The 23043-nt window shown below is 42.0% G+C and overlaps 1 protein-coding gene across 5 annotated transcripts in view; it reads right to left on the bottom strand.

The window, feature by feature from the left end:
- The window catches only part of KHDRBS2 (KH RNA binding domain containing, signal transduction associated 2), a 606540-nt gene that overhangs the window by 497771 nt on the left and 85726 nt on the right, over positions 1-23043 (bottom strand). For all 5 annotated transcript variants that reach the window (XR_005451081.1, XM_038746702.1, XM_038746731.1 and 2 more), the window contains exon 2: positions 4964-5091. Coding sequence is in view for 4 of the 5 variants with exons in the window: in XM_038746702.1 (XP_038602630.1) it covers positions 4964-5091 (128 nt within the window). In the remaining variant the exon portion in view is untranslated. The remainder of the gene's footprint in view (positions 1-4963; positions 5092-23043) is intronic.

The following is a 23043-nucleotide window of genomic DNA, read 5'->3' as shown; positions in this document are numbered from 1 at the left end:
ATGACACTTTTACTAGTTACTGAATTCATGCCACAGCCAAATGAAAAGGCAATAAAAATTGTTAAGCTGATGCTAAAGGATTCAAAATAATGCAGAGGATATTTATACATAGTGATCATTTTAATCAAGTCACAGCATTACACTAATTAGAAAAATGTACACTGAATGAATGGATATGTTGCATAGGGTTCTTCAGAGTAAAAATTATTAACAAATAAAAAATGATTAGACTAGGAGATTTTTTCTCACTTGAATTCAATCAATATCATATAAAAATTGAAGTCTTCCCATAATATCATGTTGTCTACTTTCCATCATTTTATGCACGTGTTCAGATACAGCTAAGGCAACTCAGCATGGAGACTCTTCATATTAAAATGAATCAGAGAGACCTAAATGTTGCTATTTACTCTTAACTGTCAATTTTGAACTAAGATGGACATCTAGAGCCACCTCTAGCAATTGTGGGTTGTAATCTGTGTATTGAACAGAATGATCAGGGGATGTGTCTGTTATATTGTACTATCCCAATCACTTAGTACAGTGCTCAGCAAGTGCAATTGATTGATAGTAATTATTCTTCCAAAATTTTCTTGCAGACATTTTGCCTGCAAATAAGAGCACTGAAGAGACAGTGACCCCTTTGGCAATGAGTTATGGTAGTTCCATATTAAAATGAAGTTTGCTGTTCCTTTAGAATCCTAATCCTGTTGACCACAACTATTGAGCAATAGTATCATATTTGGGAAATAAAGCCCAACAAATCATCTTTCTTTGAAGTTAAGGGAGTTAGTGAGGTCTGTGTTTTCAGTTAAATGGAGAGGATAATTATACAACATGGTCAAAGGTCTAAAGAAACCTTGTATCATTTTCCTTGCCATGACTTCAGTGGCCAATTAAATGGGAAGCAGCATGGCCTAGTGGATAGAAACCAGGCCTAGGAGGCTGAATACCTGAGTTCTAATGCTAGCTCCACCACCTGTCTGCTGTGTGACCTTGGGCACGTCACTTAACTTTACTGTGCCCCAAATAACTCATCTGTAAAATGGGGATTAAGACTGTGAACTCCAAGTGGGTCACGGACTGTGTCCAACCTGCTTACCTTGTACCTTCCCCAATCATCATCAATCGTATTTATTGAGCGCTATGTGCAGAGCACTGTACTAAGCGCTTCCCCAATGCTTAGTACAGTGCCTGGCACAGAGTAAGCATTTAAGTACCAAAAAGAGTTCTGCCCCTTTGGAATAAATCTGAATGCAGACAAGAACTATGAGATTTCCACATCTGCAAGTGACACTAAGTGTATCTGGGTGGTAAAATGCCCTAGGTGGAATAAATGGCAGTACTACTCATAAAGCTAAGTGAGGCAAACAGAGGTAGAGAGCATCAATGTGAGTAGATACAAGGAAGAGCAGCTAGCTATGAAAAATCCAAGTAACTATGACAGTTTGGGGTTTATCAATTATGACTCCCAAAAGAGGCTTTGGAATCACCAACTGTTCTATGAATGATGGATCAATACTTTGAGAAGCAGTGTGGTGTATTCCAGTGAGCAAAAGGTGAAGAGAGGCAAATCACTTGACTTCTCTGTGCCTCTGTGGGGATTAAGTATCTGTTTTTCCCCAACCCTACCATGGAGTATGGGTCTCCCTGGGACAGGGATTGTGTCCACACTGATTTGTATCTACCCAGTGCCTTGCATCATGCTTGGCATGTAGTAAGTGCTTAACCAAAGATAATTACTATGATAATGATGATTATTATTAACAACAGTCAAAAAGACCAATAAAATGCTGTACCAAAAGGACACGGATACACATTCAAAGCTTCAATTTTGTCCATTTATTAAAAAAAAATGCTACATCTGTCTAGAATCTTGTAAACTACTGGTCACTTCATTTTAGGGAAGGATAAAATAGAAAAGCAGAAGGCACAGAAAATGACAACTAACACTTTCAGGAATACAAAGACATTTCCATCATCATCAATCGTATTTATTGAGCGCTTACTGTGTGCAGAGCACTGTACTAAGCGCTTATGTGGAAAGATAGAAAAGGATCAAGAAAATCCCACCTGAAACAAAGAAGGTTGAGGCTATTGATGTTTACGACATCAGAAAGACATGGACAATTAGAAATTGAATGTGGGTAGGTTCCGGGCAAAAGAAACACTACATCCTACCTCACCTCCCTTCTCTCCTTCTACAGCCCAGCCCGCACCCTCCGCTCCTCTGCCGCTAATCTCCTCACTGTGCCTCGTCCTCGCCAGTCCCGCCATCGACCCCCGGCCCACGTCATCCCCCTGGCCTGGAATGCCCTCCCTCCCAACATCCGCCAAGCTAGCTCTCTTCCTACCTTCAAGGCCCTACTGAGAGCTTACCTCTTCCAGGAGGCCTTCCCAGACTGAGCCCCCTCCTTCCTCTCCCCCTCATCCACCTCTCCATCCCCCCCGTCTTACCTCCTTCCCTTCCCCACAGCACCTGTATATATGTATATATGTTTGTACATATTTATTACTCTATTTTACTTGTACATATCTATTCTATTTATTTTATTTTGTTAATATGTTTGGTTTTGTTCTCTGTCTCCCCCTTCTAGACTGTGAGCCGACTGTTGGGTAGGGACTGTCTCTATATGTTGCCAACTTGTACTTCCCAAGCGCTGAGTACAGTGCTCTGCACACAGTAAGCGCTCAATAAATACGATTGATTGATTGATAACATAGCCAGAAGCCTAAGAGATTAATTATCCCAGGACTTGGTACATAATGGAAGAGCCAAGAGTGGTTTCTATAAATGTACGGGCCAAGGGTCATAAAGTCTTTGGACAGAGAAACCCATTGGTTGGGAGGTTTTCAGTTTTTAGATTGAGTCTATCCCTCTTCAGTCCTCTCCACTTGCTATGGCATAGCAGCTGCCCGGAACTTTGAAGAATAAAGTAAAGAAAGAAGGGAAAGGGACTATAAAGAATGAGGAAGCAGGTCACATCAATGTGAAGATACATAGATCCCTCTGGAAGTGAAGGGGGAAATGCCATTTATCATCAATCGTATTTAGACCAAACAACTTAGCAACACTGCAAACCTTGGCAGATAAAAGGGCTGGGTTCACTTGTCTAATTCTACAGGATCTACTGTGACACTAACTTATGATCCCTCCCTGGGTAATGTTTAAGTCTCAATGAAACCAAATAGTTACAATCTGCATAGGGCACTTGGAAGTAGATTCAATCCTCACTAGCAGGATCAAGGAGCCAGAAATTATCACTTATAAATTTCTGGGGTGGGTGCTATGGGGTGCACAAAATAGGGAGCCTTCATCAGTAGACATGTGCTGAGCTCAAGTACCTTTGGGATGAAGGTCTCAATGGTGGTGCCAAATTGAGATGGCAGAAAGATAGTGGTATGCTATTTGTTTGGTACTTGTCGATTGTTAAATGCTTCCTATGTATCATTGAGCACTGTTCTAAGTGCTGGGGTAGATACAATTTAAATCAGGTTGGACACAATCTCTGACCCACATGTGGCTCGCAGTCTAGGTAAGAGGAATGGGTATTAAATCCCCACTTGTTTTTACAATTGAGGAAACAGAAAAGCTAAGCAACTTGGTCAAGGTCACACAGCAGGCTAGCTCCCAGGTCTATGTATTTTTCTACTAGACTACACTGATTCTCATGGCTTCCACTCCTATACCCTATAGGACGATAGCTGGCTAAATGACAAGGGTTTGATGCCTATCAATTATTGTTTATTGTTCGGCTTCCTGCGAGGGAATAACTGGGGGGAAAAAAGTAGTAATTATATAGGATAATTTCTGCAAAATTACGGTAAACCCTAAATTGGGTTGCAACAGACTCAGTTCATGAACTTATTTCCTTCCACTACAAAAGTATGTTCTTTAATAACCTCTCCTTGGCAGATATGATCAATCTTACAGCTTTTAAAAGACTAATTTCATTACACAGAATTGGGATAACATGGCACACAAAAAGTTCTGATACTCATTCCCCTTGCTTTATACAAAAATGCTCCAAGTCTTGAAAATCTCAAAACATATGACCAGAAATATACTGCTTCTTTCAATTTCAAGTCCTTTCAGAATTACTATGCAATGTTACATGCTTAGATTATTTCAGTATACCAAGCAAGCAAATAATTTTTATACCCCTGTTGGCATTTTGCAACTACCATTGGGTGAGCTCTCATTTTCACTATTCACAAGGTAATATAAGCTTGAATCAGTGGATCTCCAGTTTGTTTTTTTTACACCTTTCATTTTGTTTTATAGACGTTTCATCAGTTGTAATTTATGTATTACTGATGAAAGCGTAAAGTGAAATTCTGAGGGTATATCAAGGCTACTCCTGAACAAAATGCAGTGAAAAATGTCATGTAGCAAATATCATACCAAAGATATATGGAAATATTTTCCATTCCCTCAATTACAACTATTAGATAAAATACATCTGCCCAAAGAACTACAAGCTATTATATAAGAAATTCCTACAGACTACATAGACCCTCTACTACACTGTCATCATTTCCTTCCAAATTAAATAATTCCTCAGATTTGCCATAATCCTGTATTCCTTTATGGCATGCATGTGAACATTCATTTTATGAATATATAAAATTAAGACTGAGCAACAAGGCAGGACACTTAAGTGTTCTCATCTACTCATGAAAAAATTGATAATGTAAATACATTACCTGTTTATGATAATATATTTTCTTTACTACATGGAAACACTGTCAGTCTTTTCATGAAGACAATGTTTGTTCAACCATTCTTGAGAGAACCTGAATATTTCCTAATTACTAATATTGTCCATATCTTGCTCATCTTTTGGTTAAATAACTACACTTAATGATTATCTGTGATATCAAATGTAATAAATAAAACGTTTTCTTTCATCTATAGGGTTATCAAATCTGTGACAGCAAAACAAATTAATCATTACAGTACCTTTGGATACTGTTTCACAGGGATCAATACTCTTTCTGACAGCTTTATGTTTTTGTTGCTGATGACATCAAGGTATTTCTTTTCTTCATCTTCCTTTTTCCCATCAGAACCCTGAAATTTTTCAATTTCTGAAAAATTTAACAAGAAGAGAAAACAATTAGATGATAGGTGTCATCATCATCAATTTGGTAGTTATGCTCAACAATCATTCTTTTTTCCTTTCTAGTAAGAAAATTATGATAGCTTACAATGAAGAGGAAACATACTGTGAGCCCACTGTTGGGTAGGGACTGTCTCTATATGTTGCCAACTTGTACTTCCCAAGCGCTTAGTACAGTGCTCTGCACACAGTAAGCGCTCAATAAATACGATTGATGATACTGAGCCCTATGTTAACAGCTATTTAATAGCTACTGTTCCTTTTTATTGAAAGAATCTCACTCTACTTAATCTTTAGAGAACTAAACCAACGGCTGAATGAGGGCTTTCTATCAAACAAAAAAACTTTCAATAAAAGTTGGATATCTTAAGATGAAACCATGGCAAAGCTAAAGAAGAGACAACTTTAAGTGGCTGAAATATTCCAAATAAACATCATCCTTGCAAGGATCACATAGGGAAATGAAGCCTTATGTTTTAAATTGCTATGCTAAACAAAAATGACAATTCTAAATGAATTAGAAATGTTTCGAGCTGTGGATTATAGTCAAGATATACAGAAAACGTTATTCAATTTTTCTTTGATGGCATATTAAAACCCGCCATGTATGCTCTAACATATGCAGCATTTTTCCTCTGAACATATTTAACTGTGATAGGTTTCACCACCATTGACAGACAAGTCAGAATGCCCAAAATAGTTTAAATCTGTAAAAGTCATTTCCATATAATGAACCGAGAGAAGGTGCTTAGATAACCAGGCTAACAACAGCCATTAACATAGCCCTCTATCATTCTTTCCATTGTATTCATATTGTTAGTGTTCTCTGAAACTGTTTTGAGCAAACACACTGAAAGTAAACATGATAGGATTAATTTTAATACTGTCCATTTGGCATATGATAGTGAGATCATTTTATTAGGAATTATCCTATGCTCATTTACATACATTTTCTGTCTTGTTTTGGTTATTTACATCGGTACGTGATTTTTTTTAAACTCATTTCTTACTAATGCAGATGTGAGCCCACCTTTTAGACTGTGAGCCCACTGTTGGGTAGGGACTGTCTATATTGCCAACTTGTACTTCCCAAGCGCTTAGTACAGTGCTCTGCACACAGTAAGCACTCAATAAATACGACTGATTGATTGATAAGCTATTATTAGTTTGTAGTCATTCATTCATTCAATCGTATTTATTGAGCACTTACTGTGTGCACAGCACTGTACTAAGCGCTTGGGAAGTACAAGTTGGTAACATATAGAGACGGTCTCTACCCAACAATGGGCTCACAGTCTGTGATAAGTGCTCAATAAATACGATTGAATGAACGAATGAAAAACATGATTTTTGGTGCTGCGATTCACATCCCTAAATTGTAAGAACTCAGGTCTTTCTGATTCCCAGGCCTATGCTCAATCCACTAGGCCATGCTGTTTCCCTTGTGATAGTCAAGTAAAGCAACTGGTATCTGCCCCCTTCCTGCCCACAACTAAGGGCCCCTGTCAATAATAATAATAATGGTATTTGCTAAGCGCTTACTATGTGCCAAGCACTGTTCTGATCGCTGGGGTGGATACAGGGCAATCAGGTGGGACTCACACTTTTAATCCACATTTTCCAGATGAGGTCACTGAGGCACAGAGAAGTCAAGTGACTTGCCCAGGGTCACACAACAGCAAGTGGCAGAGTCAGGATTAGAACCCACATCCTTTGACTCTCAAGCCCATGCTCTTTCCACTAAGCCACACTGCTTCTCCCAGTATACTCTGTGCATGCCAGGCTGGGGATTAAAACTGCTGCCATGCACTCTTGGGCCTCATTCACCAGGGCTGAGGAAAGCACCCGTGGCAACTGCTGACTTTCCTCCAGCCATCAAGTTTACCTGCACCTGAAATACTCTGTGCAGCATGTGGGGAGAAAAACTGCTACCGGTATTCTCCCCTCTGGGAAGCCAGTCATGCTGCCTCCCTGGGAACAAGGACTGGCTCTCCCCTGAGCTTCTGAGACTACTCCATCCCTTCCAACCTTCCACCACTCCGGTGGGAAAAACAAAAAACCCTGGGCATGAGACCTCCATAAATCTGGTGGCTGCTTTAGCAGTCACTGTGGCTACAGGTTGGATGGTGGCACGAGGAGCCTCAAATTCTTCTCCTCTAGGGCACAACATCCTGGTGACTTTCAGGTATTTATCCTTGTGTTTCACGTGTTTTCAATTTTTATTGTTTCATCACCCTTCATGTTCCTTTCTCCAGGCCATCTTTTCCGCTGGGTTTCACAACAGATTGGTGAATTTTATGCAATAAAACGTTAATCACGCAATATCCAGCAAGATGATCCAGTAGAATGCAGTTTATACCAGCTCCCGATCGATTGTCTTTATAGTTTAAATGACCAAGTTAACTGATCATGAGGTCCGGGGGGTGGTGTCAGGAAAGAGGGTGATAGAACTTTTCTCTGGAGCTGATCACTGACAAAGAGGCAGGGAGGATGGAGTCTGAGCAGAGACATGCTCTATTTCCTCCTCTTGTCTAAAAGGCAGCTCTGCCTAGCTTCTCAGGCATTTTTTCTTCATACTCCCCTGGCCCCCAGGGCTGCCACCCCTCCAGGGTACAGAGAGTCTACTCCAGCAGAGACAGGGGGAATGGAGTCTCTGGTGAGGCTAGGAGATGGAACATCTGCTGGGGACATGCTTGAGGGTGGGTGCACAGCTGCTGTCAGACTGCACTGTCAGACTGCATCATAATACTGGCAAATGTCAGTCACAGGGGACATGGTGCCCTCTTGGGTTGTATATCGACTCCATCTACTAGGGATTGGTAGATTTGTTGAGACACCCAGATGTGAATAATCCAAACAAATGCTTCTTATGAAAATCACACCCCAATTGTGCCCCCTCCCAATTCATACTCTTAGATTGTAAGACCACGGAAGAACAAGGGTTGTGCCTAATTTCCACCTGCATATTCTTTCCTAGAGCTTAATGCAGTGTTGTGCACACAGAAACAGCTTAGTAAATACTATTACTACTACCTAGAAAGTCAGATGATATTCTCCACTGTGAGGTCAACTATTCCTTTCTGGGAAAGATGATCACATGAGAATATTCATTTTCTTCCCTCGAACTATGAGCAGTCATTGTTGATCTGTGAGGAATAGGGGGACATGAGCTGAGAGATATTTCAAGATAAGTAGGGAGTGACTGGGTGGGGAGGCTAGGGGGCTAACTGTATGAAATGACTAGATCCTGAAACGGTGCAGTGGCTGTTGGACTAGTGAAGAAGAGGCAGATTTAGATAAGGTTTTGAAGGAAAAAAAATCAGCATGATTTGGCAGATGATTGAATGAGAGAATTGAAGAACAAAGTGTTGACAATGAACGCAAGGTCACAGGGGCTGATAGATATTTTATTTTGTTCTTTCCAAGTGCTTAATACAGTGTACCACCCCAAGTGAGAGCTCAAACACAGCTACTCTCATTACCACAGTCCATTTACATATTTCACTTCTTTGTATTCTTGTTATTTTTACCCTATGTGAAAGGGTAAAATGGCAATATTTATATACCCAATATATATTTTACAGAGTAAAATATCGCTATACACACACACGTGTGTGTGTGTATATCAAATGCTAAAAGGGCACAGATCCAAGTGCATAGGAGATGCAAAAGGAAGAGGGAATAGGGGAAATGAGGGCTTAGTTGGGGAAGGTCTCTTGGAGGCGATATAATTTTAGTAAGACTTTGAAGGAGGGGAGAGTGGAGTTCTGTTGTATATCCTTCCTGTCTCACAAGCCCGCAAACTTGGTGTCATCCTCGACTCCGCTCTCTCGTTCACCCCTCACATCCAAGCCGTCACCAAAACCTGCCGGTCTCACCTCCGCAACATCGCCAAGATCCGTCCTTTCCTCTCCATCCAAACCGCTATCCTGCTCGTTCAAGCTCTCATCCTATCTCGTCTGGATTACTGCATCAGCCTCTTCTCCGATCTCCCATCCTCCTGTCTCTCCCCACTTCAATCCATACTTCACGCCGCTGCCCGGATCGTCTTTGTCCAGAAACGCTCTGGGCATGTCACTCCCCTCCTCAAAAATCTCCAGTGGCTACCAATCAACCTACGCATCAGGCAAAAACTCCTCACTCTCGGCTTCAAGGCTGTCCATCACCTCGCCCCCTCCTACCTCACCTCCCTCCTCTCCTTCTACAGCCCAGCCCGCACCCTCCGCTCCTCTGTCGCTAAACTCCTCACTGTGCCTCGTTCTCGCCTGTCCCGCCGTCAATCCCGGCCCACATCCTCCCCCTGTCCTGGAATGTCCTCCCTCCACACATCCACCAAGCTAGCTCTCTTCCTCCCTTCAGAGCCCTACTGAGAGCTCACCTCCTCCAGGAGGCCTTCCCAGGCTGAGCCCCCTCCTTCCTCTCCCCCTACTCCCCCTCCCCTCATCCTACCTCCTTCCCCTCCCCACAGCACCTGTATATAGGTATATATGTTTGTACATATTTATTACTCTGTGTATTTATTTTACTTGTACATATTTATTCTATTTGGTTTATATGTTTTGTTGTCTGTCTCCCCCTTCTAAACTGTGAGCCCGCTGTTGGGTAGAGACCGTCTCTATATGTTGCAAACTTGTACTTCCCAAGTGCTTAGTACAGTGCTCTGCAAACAGTAAGCGCTCAATAAATACAATTGAATGAATGAATGAATATATGGTGGTGGGGAGCGAGGGGGAGTTCTGGCAAGAGGATGTGGGCAAGGTGTTAGACAGATGAGAATGAGCTATAGTGAGCATGTTGGCATTAGAGGAGCAAAATGTGCAACTTGGTTTGTAGTAGGAAGTAAGAGGGGTAAATTAGGATGGGGCAAGCTGACAATGTTTTACAGCTGAAGGTAAGAAGTTTGATGTGGGAGTGGATAGACAACAACTGGAGGTTCTTAAGGAGTAGGGAAACAGACTTTTAGAAAAATGACTCAGGAAATAGAGTGAAGTATGGAGTGGAGATGGGAGAGACAGGAGGCAGGGAGGTCAGCAAGGATGTGGATGCAGTAGTCAAGGTGGGATAGAATAATGGATCATCACAGTAGCAGTTTGGATGGAGAGGAATGTGCAGATTTTATAAATCAATTGCATTTATTGAGCACTTACTGTGGATAGATCACTGTTCTAATACTTGGGAGAATACAACAAAACAATATGACAAAATTTCTACCCTCAATAAGCAGTCTAGATGGTGATTCAGACATCAATACAAATAAATTGTGGCTATGTATGTAACTGCTGTGGGTATGGGAGGGGTGATGAATAAAGGCAGCAAATCAAGATAATGCAGAAGGGAATGGAAGAAAAGGAAATGAGGGGCTTATTCAGGGAAGGTCTCTCGGAGGAAATGTCAGCCAGTCAGTCGTATTTGAACGCTTACTATGTGCAGAGCACTGTACTAAGCACTTGGGAGAGTACAACAGACACATTCCCTGCCCAAAATGAGCTTACAAGTCCTGAGGGAGAGACAAACATTAATATAGATAAGTAAAATTACATCTATGTACATAAGTGTTGTGGGGCTGAGAGCACGAGGATGAATAAAGGGAGTAAGTCAGGGCAATGCAGAAGGGAGTGGGAGAAGAAGAAAGGAGAATTTAGTCAGGGAAGTTGTCTTGGAGGAGATGTGCCTTCAGTAAGGTTTTGAAGGTGGGAAGAGTAATTGTCTAACAGGTATGAAGAGGGAGGAAGTTCCAGCCAAAGGCAGGATGTGGGTGAGAGGTCATTGGTGTGATACACGAGATCGAGATACATTGAGAAATTTAACATTAGAGAAGTTGTGAGGATTTGGCAAGAAGGAGCTCATTAGTGACCTTTGAGAGGGCAGTTTTGGTGGAGTGTAGGGGATGGAAGCCAGATCAGAGGGGGGTCTAGGAAAGAGTTGGAGTTGAGGAATTTGAGGCAGTGAGTGTAGGCAGCTCATTCCAGAAGTTTGGAAAGTTAGGGTAGGAGGGAAATAGGGCGATAACTAGAAGGGACAGTGGGGTCAGGTGAGGGTTTTTTTTAGGATGGGGGAGACATGGGCATGTTTGAAGGCAGAGGGGAAGGAACCAGTGGAGAGTGAGTGGGGCACTGCAGCAGGGAACAATTTTATATGCCTTTTGGAAAGATACCATTAACAGTCACACATTCTGGTAAAATCTCAGTAACATCATTTTCAATCTCCAGATTACTGTGAGCACACACACACACACACACACACACACACACACACACCCTCCCCATATCACAAGTCCAGTATAATGTTGGTCCCTCATGCAGCACAAATTTTTCCTTTGCACTTACTAGTCTAAGGCACAGCACAATAGTGACTGTGAAATTTGATATATAAATGTTTGAAATCCTCAAAAAAAATTACTTAACACCATAATTACATACTATATCACAATGGGAGTTCAGAAAACTCCAACAATAAATGACTATGACAAACGAAACAGAATAATTTAGACCAATTTTTTTTCTAGTTTTGAAACGTTATCAGTACACTTCTAAAAACATCTGAGAAATGAAGCTGAATTAGCCTCCACACAATTGGAAACATCGGCATAAGACTGATGTTAGACTAATGGACTGTTCTAGAAGAAGTCAACTTGACTGTGGCCTAAGGGTGACAGAAGCTCCATTCACTGAACACTTAGTTAGATAAATTGTGCTTCCTTGTCCTATAGACAATATGATAAATTCACTCCTGTTTCAATGAATGACAAATTTGAAAGCTGACAGCATCAACACATTTGATGCTATAGCTCACTGGAGCATTTGACAAGACAGTGACGGAAGCCAGAAGAAAATTTCTTGTCAATGCATATTTCTTTGTGCAAATATCTTCGTATCTCTTTAGGGATTCATGATCCCAAATGGCTGCTTATTGCTGGTCAAATTAAATTTATCTTCCAGAAATCAAACTTTTTACATTTCTGTGCCTAAAAGGAAAAGAGAGAACGGCCACAGATATAAAATACATTTAGGTTTTAGGGATTCCTGATTGATGACCCAAGTGAAATTCAAGAATAAATTAACAATGGAGATATGGAGTCTCAACTGGACACTAGCAGACATATTGCTGAAAAGGAATGCACTGGAATTCCATGCTGTCTCACCTTTCTGAAAGAAGAGATGAAATGGAAAAATTCACTTGAGTGAATTGACTGTAAGAATGAGCATAGAGACAGGGTCAGACTGGCTCCACAACCATTACTGGAAAATTCTGGCAAAAACACTTAAAACACCGGTCAGTCAGTCAATCCTATTTATTGAGCACTTACTGTGTGCAGAGAACTGTATTAAGTGCTTGGGAAAGTACAATATCACAACATAATAGATGCAACCAGCTTACAGTCTAGAGGGGGAGAATGGATGAAGTTTGCAGAATGGAAACACCTCTACGCTTCCTGTTGCTTTTTAATCACCACAAGCTGCTTCTTGTTTGCTCTGAGCTACTTGGAGCTAGACATGCTGCAGACCTGCCACATGCAGATCTGTCACATTTCCTAGTGACTAGGAAATAAGTGTTCATGGTGACCCAAAGTTCATATTTAGCTAAAGTTCAGACTGTTTATAATAATAATAATAATGGCATTTATTAAGCACTTACTACGTGCAAACTGTTCTAAGCGCTGGGGAGGTTACAAGGTGATCTGGTTGTCCCACGGGGGCCTCACAGTCTTCATCCCCATTTTACAGATGAGGTAACTGAGGCACAGAGAAGTGAAGTGACTTGCCCAAAGTCACACAGCTGACAACTGGCGGAGCAAGGATTTGAACCCATGACCTCTGACTCCAAAGCCCGGGCTCTTTCCACTGAGCCATGCTGCTTCTCCCCACATCATTTATATATCCTTACACTCCGTCATTTTCCCTGAATTTCTCACCCCGTAAACTTTAAGCCCCTAATGGGCAGGGGTCATGTCTATCAACACTACTGTATTGTACTCACCCAAGCTTTTAGCACAGTGTTCCACATACAGTAAGTGCTCAATAAATGCCATTGATGGATTATTTTAAATCTGCATCCTCTACATTGTTGATGTAACACTGCCACATTAGGGAATTAGAACATGGGAGCCTAACATTGTGATCTTGGTTTGATACAGGATGACAATGTACCAAACAAAAAATACATAAAAATAAATAATCGATAGCATTTATTGAGCACTGGAACACAGCGGTTGGGAAAGCAGAATAGAGTTGACAAACACAGTCCCTGGCCCCAAGGAATTTACAGTCTACTACAGCATGAGATTTCCTTAACATGGGATTGTGGGAGAATATAGCATTTTAGGTGAGTTAGGTGTACCCATGGTTCCTGATGTAATCAAACAATAAATCATATTTATTGAGTTCTTATATATACATATACCCATACTTTATATTAATGTCTTTATCCCCCTCTAGTCTACAAACTCTTTGTGGGCAGGGGAACATAATTACCAATTCTGCTATACTGTACTCTCCCACGAACATAATAGTGCTCTGCACACAGTAAGCAATCAATAAGTGCTTGATTGCTTAGCTACAGATATAAGTGCATACACAATGAAGAAGGGAGAAGAAGTAGTGGAAATGAGGGCTTAGACAGGGAAGACCTCTTGGAGTAGATGTGATTAATAAGGCTATGAAGGAAGAGTGGTGGTTGTATATGAGGGGAAGGGAGTGCCAGGACAGAGAGAAGACGTGGGCAAGAGGTCAGTGGCAAATTAGGTGAGATTGAAGTAGAGTGAGTAGGTTAGTTTTGGAGAAATGAAAAGTGCAATCTGGCTGTAGAAATAAGTCACTGGGGTAAATAGGAGGGGACTGACTGAGTATGTTAAAGCCAAAGGTAAGAATTTCTGTTTGATATGGAGGTGTGTGGGAAATCATTGGATTATGTTGAGGAGTGGGGAGACAAGAACTGAACAGTTCTAAAATCACTACTCCTTACCACTGGCTTCAAAAGGTACTCAGTCAGTTCTTCCTCCTACCTTGCCTCACTAATCCCCTAGTACAGCCCAACCTGCATGCTTCACTCCTCTAACACCAATCTACTCATGTACTTAAACCTCTTCTGACTCACCACCGACCCCTGGTCCACATCCTCCCTCAGGCCGGGAAATCACTTTCCCTTCATATCCAACAAACCCCCCAACTCTCCCAACTTTCAAAACACATCTATTCCAAGAGGCTTTCCCCAAATGAGCATTCATTTCCCCTACTCACCCTTTCTATGTGGCCTATGCACTTCAATCTGTACCCTCTAAGCACTTAATATTCACCTCACCCTCATCACCACAGCCCTTATATACATATCTTTACATGCCACCATTTCTCTTATCTCTTATTTTAATGTCCATCTACCTTCTAGATGGTACGCTCCTTGTGGGCACAGATCATGTCTACCAACTATATTGTATTATACATTTTTTTAAGAGTACTTACTAAAATTTACTGAGTGCTCAGCATTGTCCAAAATGCTGGAATCAATAAGCCTGGACAACATCACTCTTCCACATGGGGCTCACAGTCTAAGGTGAAGGTTTACAAGCATATTCTCCCCATCAAACAACAGTATTTATTGGGCATTTATTGTGTGCAGAATACTGCACAGTTTGAGAAGCAGCATGGCATAGTGGATAGAAAACAGGCCTGGGAGTCAGAATTACCTGGGTGCTAATTCCCAGTTCTGCCACTTAACTACTGTGTGACCTTGGGCAAGTCACTTCATTTCTCTCTTCCCCAGTGACCTCATCTGTAAAATGGTGATTAAGACTGTGAGCCCTATGTGGTACAGACACTATGTCCAAACTCCTCACCCTCGGCTTCAAGGCTCTCCATCACCTCGACCCCTCCTACTTCACCTCCCTTCTCTCCTACAACCCAGCCCGCAACCTCTGCTCCTCTGCCGCCTCCCTCCACACATCCGCCAAGCTAGCTCTCTTCCTCCCTTCAAAGCCCTACTGAGAGCTCACCTCCTCCAGGAGGCCTTCCCAGGCTGAGCCCCCTCCTTCCTCTCCCCCTACTTCCCCTCCCCCCCGCCTAACCTCCTTCCTCTCCCCACAGCACCTGTATATATGTATATATGTTTGTACGTATTTATTACTCTATTTTATTTGTACATATTTATTCTATTTATTTTGTTAATATGTTTTGTTTTGTTGTCTGCCTCCCCCTCCTAGACTGTGAGCCCGCAGTTGGTTAGGGACCGTCTCTATATGTTGCCAACTTGTACTTCCCAAGCACTTAATACAGTGCTCTGCACCCAGTAAGCGCTCAATAAATACGATTGAATGAATGAACTACCTTGTATACCTCAGCACTTAGGACAGTGCTTGACATATGGTAAGCATTTAACAGACACCACAATTATTGTTACAATAAAACATGATAGGGAGACATGTTCCCTGCCCACAAGGAACATACAGTTTGACAGGACTGGCAGACATTAAAATAAATTATGGATATGTACATAAGTGCTGTATGCTTAGTACAATACTCTTCAAAGTAAGCACTCATATACTATTGAATGATCATTCCCTTTATGTCCATGATAAATTAACTCTGCCATTACCTCTCAGCAATTAGTGGTTTAAAGATGTAATAAAACTTTCCTCCAATTAGGCTATTTTCTACCACTTCCTCACTTAGGGGTTCTCCCCCATATCAGTTCACCATAGGACATCTAATGCCACCATTCTGTTGCCACATGTTGGGTAGGGAAGCTGGATTAAGATTAAAAATTGATTTACAGATTCCCTAGTGGTGAGACTTGATCAGCGTGTGCAGGTATGGCTGATGGGACTACTGGGAGAGTAGCAATCCCTTCTGGATGATGTATTATATTAAAATTATCTTTTGTGGCTCTATTGCATTCATTACCCATATCCATTCTTCCTTTTGGAGTCATGATCTTCCTGAGACTTCAGCTCCAGGTCACTCCATTTCTGGTTTCTGCCCACTAGGTACACTTGTATCCTAAAGCCGCCTCCTAACTCTACACCGCTGTGTCTCTGTGCGGCCGACAACTCACAGCAGTGGGGAGTGAAACAGGCCAAAAAGAGTGGCCTGCCTGCTAGGGCTAACCATCTGTGGTGAAGGTTTATGACCACCCCCCAACCAAAAAAACCAAAAAAACACACGGTGTTTCATGGCAGCTCCACATATATCCTAAAAATAGGTGGCTGGCATGGATAGCCAAAACATCAGTGGCTACCAATGTGACCACCCTGGCAGACAAACGCTGGGATCACATTGGATATAAATGTAACATCCTTATGTGCAGTGTGCACTAGTACCTGTCTTTTGGATTGTTTGTACCTCTTGACCCAGAATAAATGTGACTAGCAGGGAGAGAAAAGCGTAAGCGATATTATGCAAGCTACAATCATTTTCTTTGCAGAGGTTCTTGGTCCTGAAGTCCCCATGACTGGACCAAAGCTTGTCCATCACCAGCATCAAAGTGTTATACTGTATTTCACTGTGTCTTGAAAATGACTCTTCACCCACCTTTTCAATGTTCATGCCACAACAGCTCACCATATAGCAACTGTTTATATGACACTGTTATCATCTGTTTAAATATCTGGCTCTCATTCCTTCACTTCAAATATTTCACCAAATAAAGTTATGATGTGAACAGCATTGCTTCAGTGTTGGTGGTTTGATTGTTCCAGGGTCTCTTTTTTCAAAAATGGTATTTGTTAAGTGCTTGCTAATGCCAGGCATACTACTAAGCACTGAGTCTTAATTCTCATTTTTCAGAACAGGTAACTGAAACACAGAGAAGTTAAGTGACTTGTTCAAGGTCACATAATGGACAAGTGGCGAGGATGGCATTAGAACCCAGTCCTTCTGACAGCTAGGCATGTGCTCTATCCACTAGGCAAGCATCATTGCTTGTGACCACCCCTTCACCACTTCATATTATATATTGCATATAAGGTGACATTGGTGAAACTGCTCCAAGGAGTCAAATGTGGTATCTGTCTTGGACTCACAGCCATAAAGAAGGTAGGACACTACAATTGCCTTGTAAACCTTCAATTTGTTCTGAATCTTGATGCCATTTTGGTATTTCACCCTGAATCCTCTATGGGCCACTACTCTTTCTTGATTTAGTTTTCTATCTCCTTGTTCCTCCTGTACCAATAATGACAATAATGCAATCCAGATTAAAAAATGTATGTAACAATATTTATCTCCATGTTACTGATGTTGAACCTTAGTTACATGAGGGTTTACCAGGTGCAAACTGGTTCATAATGTCAGTCTTCTTCAGGTGAATCACTGATCCTTAATGCTACAGTGATTCTACAAAGATGTTCATAATTATAATAATGGTGTTTATTAAGCACTTACTCTGTACCAAGCACTGTGCTAAGCATTTGGATAGAGACAAGACAATCAGCTTAGACACAGTCATTCATTCAATCATTTTTATTGAGCACTTACTGTGTGCAGAACACTGTACTAAGTCCTTGGGAAGTACAAATCGGCAACATATAGAGACGGTCCCTACCCAAAATTGGGCTCACAGTCTAGAAGTGGAGACACAGTCAAAAAAACCCCTAACAAGTAGATAGGTGTCAATACCATCAGAATAAATAGAATTATAGCTACACACATCATTAATAAAATACATATAGTAAATGTACAAATAAAATTAATATAGTAATAAATATGTACAAATATATGCAAGTGCTGTGGGGAGAGGAAGGGTGTAGGGTGGGGGTGGGAGGTGTGATGGGGAGGGGAGGAGGAGGAGGAGAGGAAAAAAGGTCCTTGTGCCACATGGAGCTCACAGTCTATGAAGGAGGTAGAACAGGTATTTATGTCTCCATTTTACAGATGTGAGACACTGAAAAGTTAAATAACTTGACCAAGGCCATATGATAGACAAGTGGCAGGGCCAGGGTTAAAACTCATGTGCTCTGGCACCGAGGCTTGTGCTCTTTCCACTAAGCCATGCTGCTTCTCTCCTGAGCATGTGCTGAGAAAAATAATCAACCTATAAGAGCTTTTTTTTTTTAAGAGGGAATCAAGTATATCTTTGTGATCCTATCTCATAGCTTGATATCAAATAAGAGGCAGATTTTAAAAAATCCAGTGCCACAAGAGACAAACACATCTGCACAGAAAGAAACTATCTTTATATGTCCACAATGTGGAACGGATTGTCAGTTGGGCATCTGTCTTCACCCATGCCTATTCACATGGATCGATTCACCATCCTTGACAATGAAGGGGATATGTGTGTGGGTGTGTGGGCATGCACGTATGCATATAAACTATATATAGATATAAGATAATTTATCCTCATGCCAATCACACACAGATATTCTGAGACTTCTCATTTGAACCTTGAATTATCACAAACATCACACATATTAAGACTCCTGGTCCTTTTTTACTACCTGAAATAAATTGCCCAGAACCAACTCAGTCTTCTGAAAGAGAGCCAAACTGTGGCTGGACTTTACTTGGCCCACTCTACACACACCCAGTGGATACTCTGGAACCAATTCAGGCTCTAATGTCATATGCCAGGTTATGGGGTATCATATAGGCCAGAGTTGCCTGAACTAGTCATGATGCCAATTAGGTGAAAGGCAACTTAACCACTTAAGGTTATTACAAAAATACAAGATATTTCAAATAATAATAATAATGATAATAATAACGGCATTTATTAAGGGCTTACTATGTACAGAGCACTGTTGTAAGCACTGGGGAGGTTACAAGGTGATCAGGTTGTCCCACGGGGGGCTCACAGTCTTAATCCCCATTTTACAGATGAGGGAACTGAGGCCCAGAGAAGACAAGTGACTTGCCCAAAGTCACATGGCTGACAATTGGCAGAGCCAGGATTTGAACCCATGACCTCTGACTCCAAAGCCCATGCTCTTTCCACTGAGCCACGCTGCTTCTCAGAACTCATTTCCTCAAATCTGTGACATCAACTGAAAATTCAAATAAAATATTTCTCCTGAATGTACCAAAATTTTGGCATTTGCCTAAACCAGGGATCAGGACGCTGCCTCACAAAGCGTTTTAGGTAGGATGAGTAGCCTTAGAGAGACTTGAAGCCTAAAATTTAGGGGTATGATTTTTGCAAACCGCCACGTGAAGGAACACTTGTGCTGTAGTATATTCATGGAGTCTGATGCCCTAGTTTTTTTTTTTTAACACAGAAATACTGCATCCAGGTACACTTGAATCTGCATTAATCTATTTTCAAGAATCTCAACAGTCTAATTACAGTTGGCATTCCTTATGTTCAAAAATCAATTTTGTTGAACTAAATAAAGGAAAGATGTTATTCATTCAGGTTAAGTCCTCCATATATGCCAATATATCTCAAGGTACTTAAAAGCAAATAAAAATGGTCTGCCTCTTCAAATAAATCGTTTCATTCTAGCCACTGTGTAATTCATTAGGCTGTACTTGAGCACTAGTCTGCTTGTTGAGCTTCCAAGGTTTCGAGAGTGCCTTCTTGATTGCTGCAGAAGAGAAAACAATCCCCACTCAACAGTGTCCCCGGCCTTCCCTGATTCCTTGCAGGAAATTAAGTCCATCCCTGGATGGCACTTGTCAGCACAGCAGCCAGGATCAGAGCCCAGGCAGTGGGTCTTGGAGTGGGCAAGGAGGTAAAGGATTAGAAGGAAACTCATAGCGGATACTGGAATGTCTCCCTTCTATGGGATCAGGATGCTGCCACACACAGCCTTTTAGGTAGGATGAGTAGCCTTAAGCTAGACTTGAAGCCTAAAATGAAGGGGTTTGGTTCTTGCAAATCTCCACATGAAGGAACACTTGTGGTGTACAATACTTATAGTGTCCAATGCCTTGCACACACTCACAAGCCACTTCTTATGTCACAATGACATCCTGTATCCAGACTCAGGTGCTAGGAATGTATGTTCTAATTACCTCACAGCATTATGGCCACAAGCTGTGTCAAGACAGGTTTTGGTGGACCTTAGTGTAACCCTTTATTGTGTACCTTTCATTGCCTGTCCTGAAATCTGCTATGATTAGAAACTTTCATTCATTCAGTTGTATTTTTTGAGTGCTTACTGTGTGCAAAGAGTTGTACTAAGAGCTTGGGAGAGTACAATATAATAAACAGAAACGTTCCCTGCCCACAACGAATATAGTTTTTTAAATGATCTGAAATTCACGGTACTTCATACACGTTTTAAGTTTCCTTGACAGTAGGAAAATCCAGGTGGATCCGTACCTCTGTGGGCTGGCCTGCATCATGTCTAATTCTTAGCAGCTCAGAGCAATGATGCTGGTCCCACTATTGGCCTCTGCCTGCCTTGGCTTCTCGGTTTGGGCTGCGGGTTTCTCTTGAATCTCTGACAGCCTACTGGAGGGTGACGGTGGAGGTGCAGTGGAGGAGGGGACTGAGTTTGGTGTAAAAGTACCTTAAAAAAATAAAATTCAAAAAAGGGAGCTCGAAGGCCCCTAAGAACAAGGAAAGGGAGTAAATGGCCTTGAATCCTCAACTCCAACTCTCTCCTGGACCCCCTCCAATCTGGCTTCCGTCCACTACACTCCACCGAAACTGCCTCCTACATGGTCACCAATGACCTCCTTCTTGCCAAATCCAATGGCTCCTACTCTATCCTAATCCTCTTCAACCTCTCAGCTGCCTTTGACACTGCCGACCATCCCCTTCTCCTCAACATGTTATCCAACCTTGACTTCACGGACTCTGTCCTCTCCTGGTTCACCTCCTCTCTTTGGCCATACATTCTCAGTCTCCTTCATGGGATCCTCCTCCCCCTCCCATCCCCTAACTGCAGGGGTTCCTCAAGGGTCAGTTCTTGGTCATCTTCTGTTCTCCATTTATACTCACTCCCTTGGTGAACTCATTTGCTCTCATGGCTTCAACTATCATCTCTACGCAGATGACACCCAAATATACATATCTTCCCCTGTTCTCTCTCCCTACCTCCAGACTCATATCTCCTCCTGCCTTCAGGACATCTACACCTGGATGTCCTCCTGCCACCTAACATTCAGCATATCCAAGACTGAACTCCTTATCTTCCCTCCTAAACCCTGTCCTCTCCTGGACTTTCCCTTCACTGTAGACGGCACTACCATCCTTCCCGTCTCACAAGCCCGCAAACTTGCTGTCATCCTTGACTCTACTCTCTCATTTCACCCCACACATCCAGTCTGTCACCAAAACCTATCAGTCTCACCTTCACAACATTGCCAAGATCCACCCTCTTGTCTCCATCTGAACCACTACCTTGTTGGTACAATCTCTCATCCTATCCTGTCTGGATTACTGCATCAGCCTCTTTTCTGATTTCCCATCCTCCTGTCTCTCCCCATTTCAGTCTATACTTCATTCTGCTGCTCGGATTATCTTTTTACAGAAGCGTTCTGGGCGTGTCATTCCCCTCCTCAAAAATCTCCAGTGGTTGCCTATCTACCTTTGCATGAAGCAAAAACTCATCATCATCATCAATCGTATTTATTAAGCACTTACTATGTGCAGAGCACTGTACTAAGCGCTTGGGAAGTACAAATTGGCAACATATAGAGACAGTCCCTACCCAACAGTGGGCTCACAGCCTAAAAGGGGGAGACAGAGAACAAAACCAAACATACTAACAAAATAAAATAAATAGAATAGATATGTACAAGTAAAATAAATAAATAGAGTAATAAATATGTACAAACATATATACAGGTGCTGTGGGGAAGGGAAGGAGGTAAAATGGGGGGATGGAGAGGGGTGGGGGAGGGGGAAAAACTCCTCATTTTTGGCTTCAAACCTCTCCATCACCTCGCCCCCTCCTACCTCACCCTCCCTTCTCTCCTTCTACAGCCCAACCCACACACTCTGCTCTTCTGACATTAACCTCCTCACTGTGCCTCGTTCCCACCATCGACCCCAGGCCCATGTCCTGCCTCTGGCCTGGAATGCCTTTCCTCCTCACATCTGCCAAGCTAGCTCTCTTCCCCTTTTCAAAGCCCTACTGAGAGCTCACCTCCTCCAGGAGGCCTTCCCAGACTGATCCCTCCAGCATGGCTCAGTGGAAATGAGCCATGACTCATGGCTCAGGTCTCGGGTTCGAATCCCAGCTCCGCCACTTGTCAGCTATGTGACCTTGGGCATGCCACATTACTTCTCTGTGCCTCAGTTACCTCATCTGTAAAATGGGGATTAAGACTGTGAGCCCCAAGTAGGACAACCTGATCACCTTGTAGCCCCCCCCCACCAGCGCTTAGAACAGTACTTTGCACATAGTAAGCGCTTAACAAATACCACCATTATAATTATTATTTTTCTCTGCTCCTCCTCCCCTCCCCATCGCCGCTACTCCCTCTGCTCTACGCCCATACCCTCCCCACAGAACTTGTGTATATTTGTACATATTTTTTACTTTATTTTATTAACGGTGTGTATATATCTAAAATTCTACTTATCTATTTTGATGGTATTGACACCTACTTGTTTTGTTGTCTGTCTCCCCCTTCTAGACTGTGAGCTCGTTGCTGGGTAGGGATTGTTTATCTCTTGCCAAACTGTAATAATAATGAAGGTATTTGTTTAGCGTTTACAATGTGCAAAGCACTGTTCTAAGCCCTGGGCACTGTTCTAACTTTCCAAGCGCTTAGTACAGTGCTCTGAACACAGTAAGTGCTCAATAAATACGATTGAATGAATGAATGAAGTGGAGGTTATAGATAAAGATAGAGTGTAAAGGCTGGTGATGGCTGTATCACAGGTAACAAAGAACTGGCCACCTCCAAAAAAGTTAGAAAATTGGAAAGGCTGTGGCCTATGCCATGGCTGCAGCCAAGACAGTACTGTCTGAGCAATACAGAGCCGGAAACTTGATTTCTCCATTCACAGTATTCTATTATTCTTTTTTTCCAAT

The sequence above is a fragment of the Tachyglossus aculeatus genome, chromosome 1 (assembly GCF_015852505.1).
Source record: "Tachyglossus aculeatus isolate mTacAcu1 chromosome 1, mTacAcu1.pri, whole genome shotgun sequence".
In the NCBI taxonomy this organism is placed as follows: domain Eukaryota; kingdom Metazoa; phylum Chordata; class Mammalia; order Monotremata; family Tachyglossidae; genus Tachyglossus; species Tachyglossus aculeatus.
The sequence above is the reverse complement of the archived record's forward strand: the minus strand, read 5'-3'. Positions and strand labels throughout refer to the sequence as shown.